Source organism: Chaetodon auriga, chromosome 17 (genome assembly GCF_051107435.1).
Source record: "Chaetodon auriga isolate fChaAug3 chromosome 17, fChaAug3.hap1, whole genome shotgun sequence".
Taxonomy (NCBI): domain Eukaryota; kingdom Metazoa; phylum Chordata; class Actinopteri; order Chaetodontiformes; family Chaetodontidae; genus Chaetodon; species Chaetodon auriga.
Genome location: NC_135090.1, coordinates 4,530,905 through 4,555,507, shown reverse-complemented (window position 1 = coordinate 4,555,507; position 24,603 = coordinate 4,530,905). Strand labels below are relative to the sequence as shown.

Sequence of the window (24,603 nt, the reverse complement as noted above, 5' to 3'; positions counted from 1 at the left end):
TTAAAGGCGTATAACTGTCTCTCATCCAACTTATTTATAATTTTTAATGTGCTCCGTAATTGCAGAAATGCTGCATGTATTGAGCTGGTAGACCAGCTCGAGCTGAAAGGTGAAAAGATGAAATTAAAAGGGGGAGAAAGCCATTGTTTTGGTATTTACTGCAGCATCTCTACTTCTAGACTTGCTAATAAGAGAACATTTGAAAAGTATTTGCCAACTTTTAATGGTTTTATTTATTCTAGTAATGAATGTCTTTCTCTGGTTTGTTTATTGGAAGACTGGGAATTCACATTACAGTACACTTTAAACTTGCGACTGCATATTTACTGGCATTTCTTTTTATGTAAGTGAGTATCTTAGTATATGAAGGGTTGATACTTGTTTACTAAGGATGTTTCAATATGATTAGCAGTCTTAAACGAGTGTACAATAACAATTACACTTAATGGCCTTCAAACTGGAAACATTAGACTGTTAAATCATTTTGGCTTTCGCTGGAGAGTTGCAGAGAGGAATGTCTTAAAGTCTTCAATATGATGCATTGTTATTAAACTGTGCAAAACATGGGAAAGTAGTTTAAATTAATTCCACCTGGACCAGCTACAGCATCAGTTAATGACATAAATATTCCAGTAATAAAATGAATAATACCTGGAAAGGCACCGGTCTAATGAAAATTTTCGTTTTTAAAACTTAAAGCTGCACTCATCAGCTTCTTATTATTAACAATTAATCAAATAACGATGTGCGATGTGAGGTTTTGGTTGTAGTGACGAATCTACAGCACATTATCACCCAACTCTGCACTTCTCCTCAGCTCTACGCAGCCTTTTAGCCTCTTTAGGGTAGTTTTTCCAGCTGTTGACGGCAGCAAAAAAGCTCTGATAAACACAGTACTTTACCTGTCCAGCAGCACATGGCAAACAGGCAAAGTGAGCAGGCTATTAACACTGTAAAACTTCTTAACCTTTATACCACATGTTTTCACAATGCTGCTCTTATCAGCCTTGTTTCTAACTAAAGCAAGGAGATGCTGATGAGCTCACTATATGCTAAATATGCATCAGCAAACATCAGACAGACAAAGTTAGCAACTAGCTGGTGAGCAGAGTGGAACATTTAGCAACTACAGTAAAGATACAGATATTTTTCTCACGAGTTGGTGGAGACCAAAACAGAGTTTAAGTGAGTGATAATAAATTTCTAACATGTCAGATGGCGTCAGGTGTTTTTAGCCTTGTCATGCTGCCCTCAGGTGGCCAAAAAATCTGAACTCGGAGTATTTTTACATTGCGATCTCTCTACTGTACCGGCACACTTCCTCCACCACCGCCTGTGGTTTGTGTGAATGCTGTTTCAGAGGCTTTTGTAGCCTGAAAATAATCAAATTCTAGTGCAAACATGCATGATAATGGTCAAATATAAAAGTGATGAGAACTGTGGGCTACCAGCAGCTTCATATTGTGAAGATCAAATGTGTGAGCTTATGGTTAACAGTGTCAGCCTCTCTAACCACACTGCTGCCCTCCCACTCACTTCGGTCTGGATCATGTTGATACGTCTGGAGCAGAGGGTCTTGACACAGTTGTAGATGTCCACCACTCCTTCACATTCAGCCATATCCAGCATGACATCCAGCACAATGTAGCAGCCAGTCCTGCCTGCCCCCATACTGGAGCAAAGGAGAGAGGAGAAAGATCGACAAGCCTGAACACACCACTAAAATGAAAAAGCCTCAGCAGGGAGCCTTTAGTAATGATCGAGATACTCTGGCCAAAGTCAAGTATAATAAGAGGCTTTGTTCTGGAAAGAAAGACAGAAAATACAGTGGCCATTATGTTCTGGCATAAAAAAAAATGTAAGCTGAAGTTTGAAAATGAAAAACCTTTTAGTTAGAAAGTGTTAAGACATTTAAAAACACACTGTGTACTGACCTATGCCTCTCATAGCTGGGTCTAACACAGCCATAAAGGCATGTGTAGGTGTTTGTGAATGCCTCAGCCCTCTCCAGGTAAAGTTTGGTAATTTTAAAACCCATCTGAATGTCTGCACTGGGATGTGTTACGCCTCAGGTACACATCTGTCTTCATAGCATTTCCTTGTTTTTTTCCAAGGAACAGAAAAAAGTCTGCCTGCACTGCATCAATATTGTTAAACAAGCACATCATTTATGATAAGATGCAAAGGGATGCGATAGGAATTCGAAGGCACTGTCAGGTTGCTGGTGTACAGGGTAAAGATAAAAAAAAAAACAGAGATCAACAATAAATATCAGCATCTGAGTAATGACTCAAATCCCTCAGTGTCCTTATGATCCCATGTTCATATTTCTCACGCTTGCTTGACCTATAATGCTGATACTTTTGACAGGCATCTACCGTATCGTTTACTGGGTTGACTTGGCACATAATGCACAAAGCAACCATATTATGAAAGGTAGAATGCACACAAAGAAATGAATCGCATGATTCATGAGCTGGAAGAAACGTATAATGCAGCGACACACTGAGAACAATGAGCAGACCTTTACATTTTGACATCGTTCCCTCTAAATCAAAAGTTGTTTCTATTAGATCTCATGAATTTTTGAAGAAAGTAAATAAACAAAATGTGAATAAGGATACTTTCATATCAAACCTATTTGGGTAAATTCAACTTGGTTTGGTTCGTTTTGGCTGGTGTGGAAGCTGTCAATCAAAGTCTGGTGCAGAAACAACCGCCCTGAGACCGCCTCAGTGGGCGTTTCCAAACCCATGCTGCAGTTCTTTGGCTCTGGTCTGATTCAGTCGATGAGCTGGTAAGCCTGAAGTGTTTCCCCTTGATCTGGTTTCTTCTGACATTGAAAAAACTTCAAGCAAACCAAAGTGCATCGCAGCATTCCATGGCTGCCTCTCACATAAGCCATCTGTGTTTTCTCTTCTTTCATTTAATGATTGAATTACGGAGCTGTCACCCCTGCGGTTTGGTTCTATTGATCTGGATCAGGGGGAAAAAAAAAAGCCAAATCGCTGTCTTTTTAGCTTTGGTGTGGCTCGTGTTCACATTGGATTTTCACAAACAAACAAAGAGCTGTAAGCATGAAGTTGTACAGACTGACAGGAAACTCAGTGATGAGACATTTCTGACTGTCATCCTGCATCGTGACTCCTACAGTACATGGACCCATGTGGGGAAATTAAATTGTGGTGACTGACGGCAGGTTGTGCTGCATTTTAATATGAGCATTATTAGTATTATTGGACTGCAAATTAAGCGCATGTTATAATGACAAACTGAGAGAGACAGGGAAGATAAAAGGGGTCTTGTACAGCAGCATTGTGCAGGGGTGTTACTGTGGGGTCACTATGCCACACTCTTTATAATGGACTTAATGGACTATCGAAGTAGACAGAGTAGGAAACTACACAACACACTGCAGTTTTAACTGCTTTTGACTGATCTGGGAAAAATGTGCAGTATATGCAATGATTTGCAAGAATAAGGGCTGCATTTCTTATTATAAGATCATATCCTGAAGAGGGATGGGTCACGAGTTTTGAATTTTCTAATACAAAAATTGAAGCACCAGCATCACATTGTTTTAAATAGTATATTTTCCCTTGTTATTAATCTGTGTGGGTGTGACATAGTTCATCAGGTCTTGTTGAAAGTAGATCTCTTGTGTATGTAGGCACAGACTCTGTAGAAATTAGCGTGCTCCCAACCACAGGAAGACAGGTAAAGCTAACTGTCTCAAGTCTACAACTACTACTGTGCGCATGTGTGTGCCGGGGGGGGGTCAAAGAATGGTTCAATAGCATTTTTGCTTGAAATGTTCATCCCTAATCTGAACAGTTTACGACCAGCAGATGGATTTGATAGGAGTTTAGCTTCTGAACTCATGTTAAAATTACCTATCTACTATCAGATATGGTCATTTTTAAAGGTAACTTTACAGAGAAAAACTAATTTTCATTGTGATCAACAACTCAAATCTGGGTGCTATGAGGACCAGGTGCTATTTTGTACAAATGAGGAACAACCTCAGTATAATTTGACCTTGATCAAAAGTTTCGAATTGTCACTTTCAACTCAATCGGTCAGGACGAAAATCACTCACGGGTTCGTCTAAAGTAGACATGTAGTTATATACTCCCAATATATTACCCATAATAAATGAAGTCTTCATTGTTGTTCTTGGGAGGTCTACTCTTCATCTTTGCAGACATGCTAGCAGTCATCAAACATCACAATGTTTGAATGGAGTTTGGCACGTAATTCTCTTCAAACAGAGAGGTTACATGGGAAGGTAGCGTCTCACCCTGACTCTTGGCATATTCTGTAAGTGCAATATGACCTACGCATGTTTTAACAGTGTAACACACACAAGGCTAAAGAAACGCTTGTTGTTAGTGTAGAGGGACAAAAGAAACATCTGTTACTATTGCCCTGACAATGACTCCTGACAGTCAAACCTGACTTACTGCTATCAGGATAGAAATGATGAATTACCTGCAGTGGACCACCACAGGCCCAGCGTCAGGAGGTGTTGAGGCCTTGACCCGACGCAGGAAAGCCAGCAGACCGGTGGCGTGGTACGGCACCCCGTGCTCAGGCCAGGAGGTGAAGTGGAACTGGCACACCTCATGTTTGGCAGGGTAACCTCTCTGGAAGCAACAATCAGGCAGAGTTAATTAGATGCTATTATCATAAAAGTGGGAATGTTACAGGAGTTCACAAACAGAAACCAATGCAACAAACCTGAAGCTGAATGAGAAATGTATTGGTGGGTATATATGAAAGAGAGCCTATACCCAGAGAGCTGAGATAAAAATAATGTGAGTATGACTCACCCTCTCCATGGCGAAGGTGCGCACAGTGTACTCTGCCAGAGTTTCTGTCTTCAGCAGAGTTATCTTAATGTCACCGTAGAGCTCAGTGTCATCAGGCCAATACTTACAGCACTTCATCTGGACAACAACAAACAGTTTCAGTTCAGAGGGGTTCACACACATACTACGCAGCTGATTTATCTCAACCGCAGACAACAAACATCCTCACCATTCAGCACAAATGTTTCAACAAGGAGACATACAGCAACGCTCTCACCCTGATCTGACCTTTGCTGAATATTTGGACTTTACTACAGCTGTTCCTATCATCACCACCATCACATCTGAGGCATAAAAGTGTTGACACCAAAGACAGATACGACATTTCTGATAGGATTTCTGGGGACATTTCCCGCTCTTGGTAATAGAAGTCACTGCCTGTGGTGGTATTATTTCCCTGTCTCTGTCCCCAGGAAGGCAGTCCTCAAAAACCTGCACTGTTAAGTTTTTAAGTGAATGCCTCTTTTATTTGTCCCTCGATGCAGTGCTTTTTGTGGCGTTGACATTTTCTTCCACTGCTGGCTACAGACTACAGTAGCCACTGGGGGATGGTAGTTGCAGTGCCATGTGAAAGGCTGAAAGGGCACTCTTAATCAAACAGGGCATTTTCTGGTCTCTTAATTTTTTTTAATTGAACTTTTTTTTGGTTCTATTCTCACATTTCTCTTTGAGCCTTGTTCATTTGTGACCCTGGCTGACATTTATTGGCTGTGTTGTATAAGTTTCACAGAATGAAATCTCACAGCATATTTTTTTGTATTATTTTTTTTTTTTTTTAGAATGCACAAATCAGTTCTTACATGGAAATCAGCTGTCACTGAATATTAACATCCATTAACTTCAGGGAGCAGTAGCAGCTCAAAAATCAGTTTGCTTGTCAGTTTGGTCTGTTTAGGCTGAGAGTGAAAGATGGAATATGGTGGACAGGTCTGAACTGATGTTTGATAAATTGCTGTTTAATAATGGGAAAATGACAATTAAACAATGTACCTCAAATTACAAAACATTACGGCAATAAAGTTAGACTAAATGATCTAATAATGTTTTCTAGATTAGCATGATTGGAAGTTTCCCATTCATCTGAACCACATGGATGACATTAACTCTGAAAGTCACACATTCTAATATGCATAAATAAGGCAAAGTCATATTTATATAGAAAAGCACTTAAGTTGCATATAACTATCGTTTGCCCTCGTGGAGCTGACTGTACCAGCTCTTCCTGAGTTAAACAGAGCCTCGAGACTCTTCTGTTTGTTGTGGTAAAAGTTACTGTTCATCAGCCTTAATTATCTTGTTAAGCTCTGAATGCAGCGCAGTTCTCGGCGGGCCCGTGCGTTGTGTTTACTGCCACTGAAGAGGAATAAGTCTCCATCATGAACGACATTGCCTGTTGCTGATCAGGCTCGCTAATGCTAATGCTACCAGCAGCCATGTGTGAGAGGCACAGGCCCGGGGCCACGTGGTGGGGGCCGTGGGCTCGATGTGCCACGCTGAACTCTGACATCTTGCCAGCTTCATCAGGGCAGACAGAATTCATCTGAACAGAACTTTCAAATCCAATGAGACGCATACAAGCTAATTTTAAGCAGAGAAAACAGTGTGGAGTTCCTCTTTAATAGCCTCAGTTTGGTTAGCATAATCTGGTAATCTCATTCTAAACTGCATAAATTGTATTAAATCCACAACACATATTTCTCCATGTATACAGAACTAAATGAAACAGTCATTCCATAGAAAATACTGGCAGATTCCTGGCAGATATGCAGCTTGTGACTTTCTGTTCATATAGAGACAAAGAGTCTCTAAGCTAGTAACAGTAGTAAAGGTAATTTCTGGATCATTTTACTCAAATCTTTAGCATTTTAGAGACTTCTTAGGTTTTAATGATGCAACTCAATTTATAAAATCACTCTTCTTAAAGTAGCTAGCATTTATTAAAAACTTAGGACTGTATGTCTGACCTTTGTGATGGATTTGGACATGTGTATTTTAATACTGTAACAGTAGTCTACTGTATTCAACAGGCAGGACTAGTTGGAGGCCACAGTATTCCTCCGTGGTCCCTCACATACATTAAAGCTTTGATCTTGGCGCACAGCCACCAAAGCAAAAGGTGATCACTCATGATCAGACAGCGGCAGCCATTTCCTCCCACAACACAGGGTGCAGCAGCTATTCTGACATATAGTGAATGATAAAGGGAGCTCCAGAAATACATCCCCTCCATCCATCTTCACAGGCGGCTGGAGAGGTCACAGGACAAAGGGAAGGGAAACCTACCCTTCCCACTTCCACCAGCTTGGTGATCATGACAATACTGAAGCAGTTCTCCTGCCAAACCATCCTCCAGAAGTCATAGATCATCTCCTGCTTTGGGCCTGCAGAGGAGGAGATATACAGTAGAGGCATAGGTGGAGGAGTGGGAGAAGGAAAAGGGAGGGGAGACGGTGGAGGAGGAGAAAGAGAGGAGTATAAGGAGGGCGGAGAGATGAGCCATAAGTCAGAGAAAATAGCGGCAATAACCATGAATGTAGAGGCCCTGTGCAATCCATGCCAGGGAATAGAGTAACAATGTGTCATTCATGAACTATTGCCCGCTCTGTGTTCTCCTAATTCTACAGAGAAATGTCATTTCAATACACCCACAAATCCTCAGCCATTGTGCAAACAAGCTCCTGTATTGCCTTACTCAGACACCAGTGGCTGACACAAATCACAGGCCCCTGGAGAAGATGACACTTTCATTGATTTCATTACACTGTGCCGTTGATAATATCACAAGGTCCTCCTTCATACTGACTCCTCTGCCAAACACACTACACCCCTTTTGGTGAACAAGATGTCTATGCATTTCTACCCACTCAGTTTATTTAATAGGAATATTATCTTGTCTCCTGTAACTTGCCTCGATGGCTTCTTTAAGAGAAGGTTGTGCCTTCTCATCCCTCACGTTTGTGCGCTGGCTGAACTAAACTTTGAATATGGAAGTTCACTCTTGACCTTTGGGGACAGTATCTCTAACAAACTAATCTAACATCCACTCACCACCTTTTCTTCACATGGGTATATAAATCTGGTGGCAGACCGTGCAGCAGTAGATTTTTAAATCATAAAGCAGGTGGTATTCTATATTTTCTACAATCTGTCTTACTCACAGAAACATGGACGCAGCGTGTTCATTATTCTGTCAACGTGCTATGTGTTCATTTATTACCCACATTAAAACTGTGACATTCAATTACAATTCCGTCTGACTAATATTTACTCCATTTCTCAAGCACCATTACCATTTATCAATCGGAGTCTGGGTAACACATTCAAGCATGCTTCCTGTTCTGCTGGGATCTCTTAGCCACATCACACCAGCCTCATCATTTAAAATCAGCTCTGTAATAAAGATGTATCCAGCTGAGATGTTCGATATCACTGAATTTTTTGGTCCTCGTTAAGATATAATGGAAAGGAGCTTAACCCTTGCAATGGCATTTGGAGGAGGGCTAGCAAAGGAGTCATTGCTGTAATCCAACCTGACAAAGGCATGGACAAATGTTTCAGAAGCTAACTGGGATAGAAAGAATTCAGCCAAAAAAGGCATAAAAAGCAGAATATAAGCCTATGGAGGGTTTTTGTCTCCACAGATAAACAATTAAGCATAAGGTAATGCTCGTTTTCACTGCTTTTTCCTCCGCAGTTGTCTTAACAAAAGGAATCAAAAGATATGCATTTGACTACATGCTCCAGGGTAAACATGTAAAGACCTCTGAAGGCTGAGAAATACAATAGGAGGAGGAGGAGGAGTAACTGCCTTGCTTGCTTGTTAAAAAACAGGGCATGTGCAGAGCCTGACAAATGCTTTACCTTTCATAACAGCAAGATGCTGGTCTTTACTGTAGTTGACCCGAGGTGGGCTGCACCAGCCTGCGTACGCTTTAATACGCACACGTAGGCAGCTACTTTAACCACTGTTTTCCCTCCTCTTCACAGGGTTATTCACAGCTCCCTCGCCTGTTAGCAATCACTGCACCGGCTTCAATGTGTATTAGTGATATGAGATGTTAATTTTTCAGCAGCAGCAGGAGAAGCCAACTAATGCATCGCCAGAGGGTCGGGGCAGTCAGTTGAGAGACAGATGATGTGTGATACCAGTGGTTGGGTGGGTGAATCTGTATGCATAGCACAACATGCTGTCGCTTTGGACTCAGGCTTTCAGAGTGCGCCTGGCATTTCTCCTCCTCGTCCGCCTCCCCCTCACCCGCCTCCTCCCTCTCCCTCATCTCTGGACATAATAGAGAGTTAGCCCAGAGCACCTGCTGCCTGCTGCACAAGCACAGCTGCCTTAAGACTCATCGAAGATACAACAAATCAACCTCAACCTGCCGTGACAGTCGACCACCCAGGGCTCGCCACGAGTATATGCAGAGCATTGTTCAGTGCATGCAGAGTGTGAGGGGAGAGTGACAGCTCAAATGATGCTGTGGATGTATTGTGAGTGTCAGTGTATGTGTTATCTTCGGTTAGCAGGTTAGACTTTTCTTATCTTGGGACCAGACATTGAACCTTGTATGTTATGTAACATTCGGTGCAGTTTCATGTAATTTCCCAATTTTGTAACCTAATAAATAAATCTATATATATAGAAGAAATATCTGCAGTATTCTCTTTATAAATTAAGGAAACTTTAACGTTTGGTTTGATCCTTTAAATCAGTAACTGAAGTTCTTATATGACTAAACTTTCACCCAGTTCTCCTCCCTGAATTACACATTGTGGCCCTCTTTCCACCTGTGCCTGCACTCTTGCACTGTATGCAGAGAGAGTTTGTGAGCAAAATGAGGGAGAGAAATTTTCGGAGGTTACTTTTATGAAGCGGTAGAACTGAGACCAAAGTGAAAGATGGAAAGAAATCAGAGGGGGATTATGAAGTGAAAAACATATTCACTGAATAAATAGGATCAGAGTCGGCAGAGAATAAAGAGAATGTCTTGCTCTCTTTCTTTCTATCTCTTTCTCTCCTTCTTTCTGTCTGTCTGTCTCTCTCTCTCTCTCTCTCTGAGTGTGTGTGTGCCGCTTGGGGAATGCAGCCTATATAGTGTATCAAACCGACATCAGAAAGAGTGTGCACCACACATGCAGATGGCGGGGAGGAGAGACACAAAAGCAGAACTTCACAGAGAGCGACAGTCGGTAGCGTTACAGTGCAGATTGACTGACAGTTACAGTCGATTATGATGGGAGTGTTTCTCGCAGATGGAGGAAAGTGATGCTTTATGGTGGAAATCCAGATGTGAGCATGAGGCAACACAGACTCCTTGTTGTTTACACATTAATAATTCACTAAAGTCATTTTAATGCCGTCAGCTGGTCTGCTGTGTAAAGAACAACACAAATGCGGACATTAGCAGTCAAACGGTGCTCCTGGGTATCTCACACTCACCTTGAGTGGCGATGAAGTGATTTGATCGCTGGTAACCCTGTGACACAGAGAGAGTAAGAAAGATAGTGGAAAAAAAGGCAGAAAAAGAGACGGGAGAGAGTTAATAATTATAAGAGTGCATGATGAAGTGAGACTCAGGGACCTCTAACTCTCATTTCACCCCTCCCATCCATTCTCTTTCTCCATTTTCAGCATCAAGTCATCTCTTATTCATCTCAGAGCTGGGTTTGATGTCAGCGCTCTGCTAAATTTCTGCTCTGCTTTTGACTGAAGATATTTCAGTGGCTATGAAAACTAATCTGCGCCTTGCTAACGGCCGATGACGCTTTGCTTAAAATACATTAGCATGTTCGACTGGCCGATTTCTTTGCAATGTTTAGGCTCCGAGTTTGGGTGGGGGATCGCACTTGAATGGTAATGCATCGAGAAATGGCATTAATTCAAGATTTTCTCTGCCTGTTTCTGAGCCAGGTCAGTCATTACATGCAGAGTGGTGAAGCTGCATTTCAAAGGCGGCTCGGCGTGTGGTGCTCTGCATGCAGCCAAGGCTGCTGATCAAAGGTAGATTGACAAGTGAAGGATCTTCAGCTCTGGGAGTAATTCTACCTGAGTGACACGGGCTGATCTGGCTGCCTCCTTTCTGCTCAGCTTGGCATTAGTGCAGTTATGATACAGTGTGCACTGTCTTGAAGGCTATTAGGGGCGTCCTGGCCCTCCACCAGGCTCCACCCGCATGCTGAATGCAAAGCAGCCAAGCATGATAAATCACAAGAATTAAGATTAGTGTGCTCTCTCATCAGGGGTGAAGTGATTCCAACTGCTGTATATGGTAAACATTTGTACAAATACTGTACAGGCACCCCGCCAGACACACACAGACATAAACACACACACCCACCGATACACATGTATGCACTATTCAGCCAGACAGGCACACAAATTACATTCCATAACTGTCATGCCACAGAGGGAAGTTGAGATGGATGGCCATCACTATGAAAGAGCGCAGGGACCCTCGTTCCCATGAGCCTCTGTTGGCTGATTTTCCCTGGGCCGACCAGTTTCCTGTCTGTCACCTTGGCAACCACATTTTCTGACAGCAGGCAAGCAGAAAAACATCAAGCAATGTGAATTCACAATGGATTGGAAGGGGGGAAAAAAAAAAAGAAAATCAAAACATGCAGAAATATTTGAGATGTGGAAAGCAAAAAGGGAGAAAAACAATCGATTTGTTTTGCTCTGACAAATCTGGCTTACCCTAACTACAACCTGTGACAGGTCAGTGAAAATCTGACCTTGGCGTATGCAGGTAAATAAAAATCAGTGCTCAAATTAGCAGGAATCCTGCTGAAACTTTGAAATTTAATAGGGATGATCCTCTCTGAGAGTGCTGGAGGACATTAAAGGGAGCTCTGAGGCCTCCTCCACTGAAAATAAATGACATTAGGGTTTTGCAAAAACCTAGAGTAATTTATACGGCTTACAGCCTGCATCTGAAAATCAGCTGCATGAAAAGTGAGATAGGAGAAGGAATATAAGGAGCAACTGGAGCACAATTTAAAGCTAAGACACAGTTTCACAGTACACAAAGGGCAAACTACCCATCATCGTATTTATTCAAAGTATTGCTGTTGTTGCTGCATTTCGCTTGTTGCCACAAAATTGCAAGAATTGATTTCTTGTGAAGATAATTGTGTGGGTGGAACATTACTGTACATCCCAAGCAAATTGTGTCACAAACTGATTTTATGTATAAAGTCGATATCTTCAAGGAATTGTTTTGTTATTTTGAATTAAGATTTTTACTTTGAATATGTTGACACCTGCTACAGCACACATTTATTTTCACCACCTGGCACTACTGTAAGTGCTCCTCACAGACTCAGCATAGTGCTGCAGCTCTTAAAAATACTAGTGGAGATAGGATGAATTTCCTAGATTGAGAAAATGTATGAGTTGTTTTTACATTAACCATAAAAGTTGCAAATGTGTGTGACTCCTTGTATTACTGACAGCAAAATTTCTCTCAAAAATGAGTTCATTCCCACGAAACCCCAACAGTTAGTGGATTGGCTCATGGAGGAAAGGTAAAAAATTTTCATGTTTGGCTTAACTTTCCAGTACTGATGTTTGAGGGAACAGAGCTGCAGCTGTGAGCTTGCGAGGTTGCCCACTGACAGTCAGCAATCTTTCTAACGTGCTCATTGGCAGTTCAAAAGCTTTTTAACTTTTGTGGCAAACTTTTCCAGCCAGGCATCATCACTCTTCATCTGCCTAACTTTACCTCCTCTTACCTACACCTAATCAACCACACCAGTGAAGACAATGAGCACTAGCCAATCAGTGGCAGAGTAGGGCGGGCCATTCCTTCACCATCCTCAGGAAAAAAGAAAGTGTCAAAATGAACCAAGTAGCCCTGCAAACTTCTAGCAATCATTTCAGAAGGACAAGACAAGGACTTTGTGTTGTTTCGTGGTTTGAATTAATCTTCTGAGATACGTGATGTATATAGGCTAAAGAAAAAAGTCTAAAATTAGGTTAAACCTTTGTAGGTGTCTCTAAAATAGCAGTTATAGTAATAGTAAAACAGTGTGCACTGTGCTTTGGATCTGTTTTCTTCCTCAGTTCACTACCAGAGAATACGCTTCCTATTCTTGCTGTGTCTTGATGTCAGTAAACTGTGGCTCTGGTCGAAGTTGCCTGACTTGACCTAGCGTACTCTCCACTGTGGCATGCTACTAGGACTTTTATAGATGTTAAGCAAGAACTCCAGGTGAGCATATGACTCTGGATGAAAGCGAACAGAGAGACAGCTACACTCGGCTTGAAAGGAAAAAAATAACTTGGAGGGGAAAAGTGATGGCTAAAGGCGGACAGGCTCAGCAGCTCAAAGTGGAAAAGGGAAGGAAGATCTGCTGTTGGAGGGAAGCCATGGAGGCCTGGCAAGGACAGCAAGAGGGGGCAGCATGATAAGGGAGAAGAGATGGAAAGAGAAGAGAAGCAAGGTACTTACTTCCCTGTTTATCCGAATCTAAGAGATGCCAAAGGGTTGAAAACAAGGGGCGGGCAGAAAACACAGAGAGAGAAAGAAGTAAAGGGGGGAGGAAACAAGAGCTAGTTATTGTGATTTAAGAGCAGGAAAAGGGGGCTATGATAGGGTTAGAGAGCATCTTGCCTTGAGGACCTGTGGAGAGAATAATGTTCAAAAGGCTTAAATTCCCAGGTTTCTATGCAAGTGATAACTCAGGATCTTGTAGAGATACTCAGCAGCTTCATCGCTGAGATCTGCAGACGAAGCAGTCTGATGATCTGACAGAACAAGCCATTAAACAGTTTATCCAGATGATTTAAACCTCTAAGTGAACATATCCAAAATACTGACAATAGGCGGAATTGTGTGTTTTTGTGTGTGTGCACAAGGTTGTGGTTGATGCAGGTAGTAGGTCTGTAAACTGATGGATGTTTGACAGTTTTGGTAAAATGATCAGCTTTGCGTTCGCCGCCAAATGAGCATGGTAGTTTGTATATCTGCTTGTTTTTCTTGCCAGGCCTACCTTTTCAACAAAGCTGCGGCATTCAGAGATCTCAGAACTTAACCTTGTGAGTACGATGTTATTATTACCAATGAAGATGATGGCCAAAGCTTTTCAACGAAGTAGTTGAAAGTTGTATGAGCAAAGCAGCATGAAAGTGGAATTCTTCTTCAAGGGTACTTTGAGACAAATAAACTGGGTTATCCAACCTTCCCCAGATGACACACAAAGACAAACATACAAGGAATTTGTCTGTGATTCAAAGAACTTAAGCTTTTTGGTCTGTTTGTTTGGTCGGGCATGGCAACATTACTGCCCATGCTCATTCCCTTTTTTTTTTCAAATTCCAAACAAATTCCTGCTGCTTCCAACACAAGTGTGACAGGCATCCCTTCCTGAACACCAGAGCAAGAAATGACTCTCAGGCAGTGGGTGTAAATTACAGTGAATGCAGAATCCTTCAGGAACTGCGTGTGAATGGTGTCGTGTTTGCATTACATCTTCAATCAATGGATGGCAACAAAGGGAACATCCAACAATTTGACACAAAAACATCATATCTTGCTACCCATGTCTTGAGAAAAATGACGTAAACTCATGTTAGTGAGAGGAAACAATGGTGGAACTTTTGAGTTTAACCTTTCAAAAAAGCAATGCTCCATGTATTCCAACCTTGGAGTCTTCCATGAATCATTTGGAATCATTTTGCTGCAGTGCTGTGAGCCAGAGGTCTTGGCATGACATGCAGGCGGTGCTGTAGATGGCACAGTTAATGACAGAAAAGTCCTTGGAGCGTTCGTCCTAATGCAGCCCTCACGGGCCACTAAAGGGGATAAAGTAGCACATCACTGAGAGCTCTGACGTTCCGCTTTAACCAGGGCCACCCACATAAGCTGAGCCAGGCATCCAATACTGATCTGCCCGCTCTGTCCACTTCACATTTCCGTTTGTTGAGCAAACAATAATAGAAACAAAGGACATAATAAAGCATTCAGACACCATAACAAAGCACGTTAAACCCTACAATGAGTGCCTCAGAAGGTAGGACCAAAAACGGAGGTAAGACTGTTGAGAGCTTTTCACAGCCTTCCATTTTGAGTTAGCAGCAGAACTCAGATCCTGGCCAGCACTGAAGGAAGAAGTGACTGTCTGTCCGCTAGTATTGGTCCATCTAATGCAAAGCTGCAGAGATAGCATCTGGCAGGAGCGCATACTACTGCTTGGACTGGAGAGTCTCCCTGAGATACTCACTCAAGCTGAACTGTAGGTGAGATCAAAATACCTCAAAGTAGATGAAAGGATCAGAAATTTTATATTGAGTCCAATTGCGGTGCAATGTTGCCTTACAAAAGCATCTGGCTGAGTCATGAGGCCTGATGCGCCGAGCTTATGGGCTCTTGTAGGATCTCTGCAGTCGCTGCGATAAAATCTCGCTTCAAAGCCAGGATGTACTAGCACGCATAGATATAATGCTATGTTGTGGGTGTAGTTACTAAATGACGGTTCAGTCTAAGTAACAGAGCTTGCCCAATGTCAGACAGTATGTGGAGATGTCCTCTGTTCAAGCACTGGGTCAACCGCAACAATAAAATAGGATTCATACAAGCCGTTAAGGCGGAGCTGTGGGATCAACAAAGACAGAGACGATGGAGTAGGAGGCGAAGGAGGAGGCAAAATAAGACTGACGGTGACTTACGTCTATGTAGTTGGCATTGACATAGTCAGAGCTGGGGTCTGCCAGCAGAGAGTGGAGCTTGACTCGATGGCGATCATCTGGAATGCACAAAAAATGATATAGGGTTCACTTATTAGGAAATTACAAGGCCCATTTGCTGTATCCGTCAAGATGTTGGCTTTTATTAACACAAGAGTAGATCTCTGGTCATCTGTCTCAGCAATATCAAATGTAATGAAGGTTAGGATGTGTGGAGAGAGAGAGAAGGATATGACATGCAACAAAGGTCCCTGACCGGAACTGAATCAGGGACGTTGTGGTTATGGTGGCTAAGTGTTAGACAGATATTTCTTGCAACCATTCCACTTCATTTTCACAATGTCACCATGTTCTCAGCAAATACTCTGGTGAGCACAATGTTAACTCATAGAAATGACTGCCAAAGCTATAATAATGGGCAGTTTATAATACCGAATGATCCTTTAAGGGTCAGCCTGAAAACCTGTGATGATACCTGTCTCACAGACAGCTGCTTACCCACCTAAAGAGGTAATTCATATGAGTTAATGCAGAGTTTTTGTTTCTGTTTTGTTTCTGCAATGGCTCTGAAAGCACACTGAAGCAAAGACTGCGTGCTGAGTGACTACCTTTTAAACCTCCATTCAGCTTCCTCCTGCCCTCTGTGATTACCTACTCTATATTGTGTTTCAGCACAGCCAAATTCACCATACAGTTGTGCTCATTTACATACTTTTCTGTTCCCGTTGTCAGACAGCTGAATGACTATGGAAAAGTGATCTAATGTTGGCGCAGCGCCAAGCCGCTGAGCTGCAGGGATAAGATCATTATTTTAGAACCGCAACATCATCTGACAAAATCAGCATAAATACAGGTCAATGACAGCAGCTGTGCCACTGTATGTGTTCAGCTATACCCGCATTTAAAGTCAATCATAGAGATATTTAGAGAGCACAGAAAGTTCTTTTTAACTTTAAGGGCACATAGCCTTCAACCTTCTTTGGCCTGGCTTATGTCATTGTTTTACAAAGGTCTGTCTAACCTGTACACACGACAAGTCAACATTTTAACATTTAGACACTAAAAGGCTGCCTTGGAAATCGACTAAAGCCACTTTTAAACAATCAATTTTAATTGATCAAACCTTAATTAGATGACAAGATTTGCTCACTTTTCAAGAATTCCCATTCAGCTGGGCATAAAAATAAGTATTGGCTGACTTTGGCAGACTCTTAAGACATGGCAGTAGCGCCGTTAAATGTAACCTACAGTGTATGTATGAAAAGCCAATAAATGTTAAGGTGAGCTGTAACCTACGGTAAAAGGAAAAACCTACTGAAACAGAGCCAAGTAATGATAGCATCAATGTTTTATGTCTTGTAACCTCAAAGTACTTACGGCTAAGCAAGCTATCATGCCTTCCTTTGGTCTTGTCCTTCTTTTTCGTGACATCCCAGCCATCAAAAAAGCTCTGCAAAGTAAAGTTAGAGATCGTAAGTTAAGTTTGAACAAAAAAAAAAAAAAGACATTATAAAAACAGGGGTGATGTGTCTTTGATGCATCTTGAAAATCACAATAGAAACGACTTTGCTAATGCAAGTGCTGCCCTAAGGTTCTGAGTAACTTCACTGTTATAGCAACTTGCCAAGTCATCAACAGACATCTGCCACAACATAGCGGGGAGAGACAGGCTGAGAGATGACACGCAGCACTGAGAGATGGCTGCGGCCTTGAGAAGGAGGAGGCGGCCCGCTGCAGTCATTCTCATTCCAGACACAGCATGAGGCTCGCTGCTTGAAGAAGCCATTGCTCTATAATATCTCAGTGTTAAATGGCTAAATTTGTGACAGCTGTTTATGACGCCCATCTACTAAACCTGCTGGTGCGGCAAGATGAGTCATTGAATATAAATCAATACTATAAGTGAAGCAAGAGCAGGAGGAGAAAATCAACAAATACGAGCATGGGTGAGCCTGGCTTGAGTCATGTCATATTCCGTTGAATTTTAAGCCACAGTCTGATCTCCTTGCTGTATCAGCAGCCACATCCAGGCTCTCGCACTGAGGCATGCTGTGTCTCATCTGCAGCTGACCAATCCCCCTTGAGCAAGTGGGGGGGGGGACTGAGACCACCTAGACCCCGGCTGAGCCACACAAAGCAAGCTGATCAGGGGATTACATCTGCTACTGGATCCTATACAGGTAATAACTGATCTAATCCCACTAAACAAAGCTGCCTTGGTCCACGTGCACTTTCTGTTCACCTTCATGGAGCTTTACTCATCTATCAGCACATCAGCTAAATTCCAAATGCTCAACACTTAAAGCCTCTAAAGCTTTGGTTTCAAAATTTCAAAGTATTCCTCTGTAACATGAAATATTCATGAATAAATATGCAACAGTCAAAGTTCAGAAATCCCCAGGTATTAATTATGAGGAGTTTAGGAGTCAAAAACCCAGCTAATCGCCTTCATCTGGGCCGTATGGGTGTGATTATATCACATTTGATTGACTGTGGTCTGGCAATTTTAGCAAGCAACCCGACAAGTGTCATTAATCTTTTATGAAAGATGAAACGTTGCCATTTCCAAACCTTACTGGTGCACAAAATCACCTTTCTCTAACCAAGCCCCGCCCATTTAAAACCAGTGAGAAAATACAGAAATCTTTGATGGGAGAAAACCGAAATTATTCCAACTGTGGCAGAGATCTGTGTGTTCATGGAGGACCCCATCACAAAGCTGACTGAGACAATCCACTTTCAGGTTCCTTAAGACCCAATAACACGTCTGATGCCATGCACAGGGGCTATTTATTGGCTCAACGGCTTGTCCATCCATTGGTATCCTTCAGCTGATAACTAGTAAGAAATGTGTCTCAGCCAAAGATTTGTTCGATGTCATTCAGAAACACTGTCATCATCACATAGCTTGTCCACTCAAGAGCCTTTTCTTCTGTAAAATGTTTCACTTGAGTACATGCGCTTTGGATCTTAAGTGCTCTATGTATATAATAGATTATTATTAGCTTTGGTCTCCACCAACTCCTGTGAAAAATATCTGGTCCTTCAGCTTTTGCTTTGTTCACCAGCTAGGAGTAAATTGTGTCTGTCTGCTGTCTGGTGCTAAGCAGGTAATGTATAGTGGGTTGTTTTTTGTTGCTAAAAACAGCTGCCTGCTGTGGTTGGAAACAGTTAATTAGTGCAGCAACAATGAGCTAATAATGGCTAGAAAGCTCTGCAGAGGTGACGGGAACTCGAGTTGTGTAATCATTTTCTGTGGGTGTCTCTCTACAGACATTTAATATGGTGTGAATACAAAAATATCAATCAGTGCAGCTTTAATCGCCAGATAAAGCTTCCTTATCAAAGTTTTTATGTTGAAAATCAAACATTGGCATACATAAGCTGTCAGATGTTATTCAATCCAATAATGGTTGGGCTCTACATCGTATCACTGTGTTGCAGTGTTGAGGGGGCGCTACAGTTCCAGGTGAAAACAAAATGACATGGCTTTAACCATAGGAGGGCTGTATCAGTCATGGAGGGTGACACGATTTCTGTTCCTGTTTATTCACTGGCTTTGGTTCCACATGTTGGCTTCCAAACACAACCCATACACTAGCCTGCCCACACAGAAGGCCTGACTCATTCACAACCCCCAACAATGCCATGCAACATGTCTGATCAATGGCAGCAGCACGACCCTGTGGGAAATAAGGGTTATGAAGTCTGACAGTAGTGTGCACGCTGATCCCCTTCATCTTGTTTATTTCTCCAGGCGATGGGGAGCCAGACTGAGGAGTGAAAAAGTGACCCATATATTGATTTTGGAGGGGGGGAATTTGTTGGGCCCTGAGGGAGCCTAATGAATTGAAAAAGTGCATCTGGCTTCTTGCAGGTGGACGCGCAAAAAAAGTCTCATCATCACTGGTTGACAATGTTAAGGGAAAGAGAAAGCTGAAAGGAGTAACTTCAAGAAGCATAATTAGTTCCCACAGCAGCAAAAAGTTCAGCATATCTACATTATCTGTAATGCAGATGAAGTAAAACAGCACTTTACTGCTTGCTCATGAATATTAAACGCTCCATTTAAGCCTTTTGTAAACAGACAGTGGTTGTCTGCAGTAACACAAACGGCTCTGTGCACTAACTGCACCTAAAAAAAAAAAAATCAGGAATTTCTAAACAACGCCATCTGTAATATTGTTTTCACTCATTTTTCTTTCCCAGCTGGAAAAAAGGTGTCATGGGTGTTTGAGAAAGCATTCTGTAGATAAAATCTCCTTAAGCTCCTTAGCTTAAGAACCAAGGACCAAAGCCACCCAACTTTCTAAAAGTTCAGGTTGTGGGAGGTGCCACCCAAACATTACATTCATATGTGACCTTTCAACATCTCATTCCAAAGTCATGGGAATTAATGTGCTTAAACAGCCTCCACTCTTTCTGGCTTCAGGCTTTCACGAGATGAACCTGGCTCCAGGGATTTGCTCTTGTTCCACAAGAGCATAAAGCCAAAATTATACTTTCTGCATCTGCGAAAGTCCGCTCGGGTCGTGACGTAAATTTCCCTGTCAGAGGGTGTATGAGTCAAGCTCTCTCGTGTTGCACTGCACATGGAGTTCACAGTGATAATGGTGGCAGATTTACCAACGAAATCCACAGTCATTTTTGAAACACTAAGATTCTTCTATTTCTCACAGAGGAAAGCAAAAGCAGGCTTGTTACTTCCAGCTGACGATCGCGGATATTTGTTGGCTAAAATGATGACTCACAAGCAGATTTTATAAGTGCAGCTAGCTAATGAAAGCTAACGCTAATGTTTAATCTCTGTGAGGACCATCTCAAGCTGATGTTCCTTCAAAAGCGTCTTACATGTGTCCTTGATGTGTACATGATATAAAGTTAAAAGACTGAGGCTAAAGCTACATAATCCTAATCGTAACATCATCATCCTCACCAGTTGTTGATCCATGTAATGTATACAAGGAAGCGGTATTGTTTGCGTATTTCAGTGTGGAGCTAGTTTGCCTCATGTTATTAAAAATGAAAAATAAAAAAGCATAAATGTTAAAATTCACAAAATTCATTGTAACATCTCCTTGAATTGTTGGATGTGAAGTTAATGTGAAACTGTTAACATCAATTTAACAAGCATTTGTCGTGTTGTTTGTAGCTATCACTTAAATCCAGCTGTTTTCAGTCGATTTTTCCCACTTATAAACAACTTAGTAAAAGCTCTTTGTGGTTTCTTGGTTTGATCAATCTGAGCAACCGTAAACGGTGCAAAACATCAGCATTTTGAGTGTGTATCATAGTGCTTCCTATGCAGAAAATCACTTCCGGCCCTCCATCCGCAGTTCACACCACAACAAAGAGTGACGTGACGTCATCTGCAAACAGCCTACTGAAAACTAGCAATGCATGGAAATAATGTATGCAATCACACTAATAATTCAATGACCGTTTTTTGATACATTTTTTTATACTTTGATGGTCTTTACTACCACAGTTGTACCACACATAAATCTAGTCATACGTAATGATATAACAATAAAAGTCTGTGGGAAACTTCCTGGTAAACTTCCTTGGTAAAACATTCTGCCGATGCAGACATCTGAAGAGATGTTTCTGTTAACCAAGCCGTGCTAGTGAACAGAGCTTGAAGTCACACTTGTGCCATTGTCTATTTCAGGTAGCGGTGACTGTAGTTTGTGTGTGTTCATGTCAGTGTCAGCTTCATTTTACACTACTGTCTGAAATGAAGCGATGCAGTCTGTCACAAGAAATGTGTTCCCAGTGGAAATATCCACTTGAAAGTGTCATTATCACATCTCTCTAAAATAACATCTTTGTTAATGTTAGGCAAACATTATGGTTTCACTTAAGGTTAGGGGAGCTTCATCGTCATGGTTACATAAGAACCTCGTGGTTAGGGAATGATTGCTGCCATGGCTTTAAAAAAAAAACAAAAAAACAATGTTGACTTGCAGATGGAGAGGAGAAAGTCAGACTTGGTCTCTGTATAACGTCATCTGACTTTCTGCTTTGCTCCCGACGGACGAGTGTCATAACTCCTACAGCTGCTACAGCTGCTGCTTGAACATAAACACATCCTTTTGGGGCACTTAATGAAATGACTGATGCTGTCGCTTCGCTTTGGAGGACAGTCTCCATATTTATTTTTCCATATTATCGCATAAGTCCCACGCTGCTAAAGCTGTGTTTGAACTTACACATACAGCAGTTAGTGCCTCTGTGCAGGCCAGTCAGAGCGAATCGTTGACCTGCCACAAATTTGGAAGAACAGTGTTATTATATGTTGCAGCATGATTTCCCTTAATTGGAAATAAGGGGGCAAGCTCAAAGCATGAAAACCAGCCAAAGACCAAGAGCACTACTACAGTGTATCTTTTTTTCTGCTACTTTTCTCCGCTCTTACCTCATATTCTTGCTTAAAGCCATATCCCTCAGCTGTCTTCATCTGGTTGATGTGCTGGAGGAGGTCAGCCACCCTTACAGCAGGGTGGAGCTGGCCCGTGTGATAAGGTGAGCTCTTCCTCCGACAGTGACGGTGGGGCGAGCCTCCCAGTAAGCTGCTGGACTCGTTGACAGAGCTACGCTGCTCATCTGGGAACATGAACACACAGAATTCAAGGCGTACCGCTGACATTATGCATTCTGCGACACGGACTCTGTTCTTTTTTATTAATGTAAACTCGGCTGAAAAGTCTAGGGGGCAGCTCAAGGAAAAAAGTCAGCGTTTCTGCAGAGATGTGAGGGCTGACTGGCACAGCAGAATATTGAAACAGACAAGAGACTTGCAGGAGATTTCTCTGTCGAGAGCACCTTATGGTCTGGCAGAACAGATTGGATGCATGTTCGGAAGTAAACATGGCTGAAGGTCAGGAAGGAGGCAGCTTCATCTCTCTAGACACTTTCTCAAGAATACCCATATGTTCCCCGCTGTCTTACTTCGAGTGTTGCAGCCGTGGGCATCCATGAAGGAGTGGGCCATCCTCTCATCCTGCTGGAGAGTGCTCTGCTCTGTCATGCTGCAGTCTAAAGAGCTCAGCTTCCGACTCTTCTCCTGCCTGTAGGACATGGCTGCCTTGTTTATGGCGACCTTCTTTCTACTGTAGAGATGCAGAGAGAGGTGAGAGGACAGAGAGAGAGAGAGGGGCAGGGAGTGATAATAGACAGAGGACAGCAGAGAAGGGGCAGAATGAGAGAAAGACAGGCAAAGAGATAAGGAAGAAAGGAAAGAGGGGCGGGTGAGGAGATGAGAAATTGGACTGAGGGGGAAATATAAGAGCTACAAGATTGAAACTGGACAAGGGGGAAAGTGCGATTTGGTGATAGCAAGAGAGTGTCGGGGGTGGCAGTGGGGTTGTGGTGGAGGTGGTAGGGTGAAAGGAGAAGGAAGAGGAGGAGGAGGAGGAGGAAGGGGGGTCTACACTGGAGGATGGGGTGAAGATAGCAATGCTGATTTCCACTCTAGTAATCCTGGGGCTACGAAGGGCAAGCAAGGGGAAGATGGTGTCAGGGTGGAAGATGGAGAAAGGAGTAACTTACGGGTAGTAAGGGTAAGAATAGAAGTCCCTTCTGATTAGCATGAAGGAGGAGGAAAGGAGAGAGACAGAGAGTGAGGAGAAAAAAAAAGAGAGGTGACTATGGTTTATCAAGATGGCATCAGAAAGATAAATGAAGATGCTCAGTGCGTTGGAATGTTCCTTGCAAGCAATCATGAAGCAGGATCAAAGCATCGAGGATGAAGAAAGGGCCTGCTCGCTAAAATCCAGCCTCATTTCTTAAGTCTTGGGCCTATTTCCACCTCATTTTACATGCTCAATGCTTAATACTTCTCATGTGAACATCACAGAGCCACGTTGGCTTCAACTGAAAACACTTGCACCATTAAATATACATAAGAAAAACACAAATTATTGAATTTATCAGAGAATGAAAGTACAGGCTACTCAATGCACTTTTTTTTAGAAGAAAATGAAAACACACTTTAATCTTTTTTAAAGTGAACCTTCTAAAATTTGAGTGTGCCACATTTCACATTTATATGTAAAAGCACTAAGGTTTTACATGGCAATTACTCAGCAGTGTGCCGAGGTGCTCCCAAACCTCTCCAAAATGGCTAAAATGTGCTTTCCAGTATTTCTGAAAATATTTCTTTTTTTAACAGATCGTCTCTTGGAGCTGAAGGCAAATGAATTTGCTCAGAATTTGGTTACCTACATGGATTGTTGGATTTTTATGTGTGGTAGCCTCCTTACTAAAACACTGGATTACACATGTAGATGCAAACGAATCCACAGTCTATACTCAGGTCACACATAGTACACTTAGTATACATATGTATTCACTCATTTGTGTCCTCAGACTTTCAGCAGTTGTACCTGATAGTCTGAACACCAAAACATCACACATAAAATGAGTAAAGGGTTTGATAGTATGCAGGATTTTAAATAAATTCAGCACATAAAAGGTACATTGTGTGGCAGTGGCAATGGCTGCAATGAACCAGGCTCTGAGGTGGCTTCTGCATTTTTACCCTTGGTTTGGTTGACTGACAACCTTGTGATATATTTATAAAGTACAGCATATCAGATCTTGATAGAGATAAAAGAACATTTCCAGGTCTTGTCTGTGGTGTTTACAGCGGCCACCACCCCTTTATCATGACATAAAGACAGTTTAGAAAGCAGAAACTAAAAAAAAAAGAAAATTTAATCACACATGTATGAACAGAAATATTTGCTTCAGCATGTATAGACATGCTAGAAAGAGACGCAAAAATGAATTTACAGCTGGGTGACAAATGGCACGAGATGCTACGACATATGAATTAAAATGAAAATAAATAAATTGCATATTAAAATAAATTGGAATTCTGTGCAGCAGCCATCGTTTAGCTTCAAGGTAAGAGGATTTGACTGCTCATTAATTAACGGACTCCTCACCATATTTCCACACACAGACTAACTTTGCACATGCACAGAGACAATATCTTGGGGCTAAATATAAACACGTCAGCCCCTGTGGCCCCCGTGTGGCTGC

At 42.1% G+C, this 24,603-nt stretch overlaps 1 protein-coding gene across 4 annotated transcripts in view; it reads right to left on the bottom strand.

Moving 5' to 3' along the window:
* Positions 1–24,603, bottom strand: part of ptprua (protein tyrosine phosphatase receptor type Ua) — a 178,718-nt gene that overhangs the window by 11,789 nt on the left and 142,326 nt on the right. Inside the window, exons 15-25 of one of the 4 annotated variants that reach the window (XM_076754324.1) lie at positions 23,107–23,136; positions 22,507–22,667; positions 21,974–22,161; positions 16,933–17,005; positions 15,538–15,614; positions 13,322–13,339; positions 10,309–10,345; positions 7,155–7,252; positions 4,833–4,949; positions 4,492–4,646; positions 1,537–1,672 (exon numbers count right to left, since the gene is read on the bottom strand). In XM_076754324.1, the coding sequence (XP_076610439.1) occupies positions 1,537–1,672; positions 4,492–4,646; positions 4,833–4,949; positions 7,155–7,252; positions 10,309–10,345; positions 13,322–13,339; positions 15,538–15,614; positions 16,933–17,005; positions 21,974–22,161; positions 22,507–22,667; positions 23,107–23,136 (1,090 nt within the window). The remainder of the gene's footprint in view (positions 1–1,536; positions 1,673–4,491; positions 4,647–4,832; positions 4,950–7,154; positions 7,253–10,308; positions 10,346–13,321; positions 13,340–15,537; positions 15,615–16,932; positions 17,006–21,973; positions 22,162–22,506; positions 22,668–23,106; positions 23,137–24,603) is intronic. The other 3 variants (XM_076754325.1, XM_076754326.1, XM_076754327.1) reach the window with 3 other exon arrangements.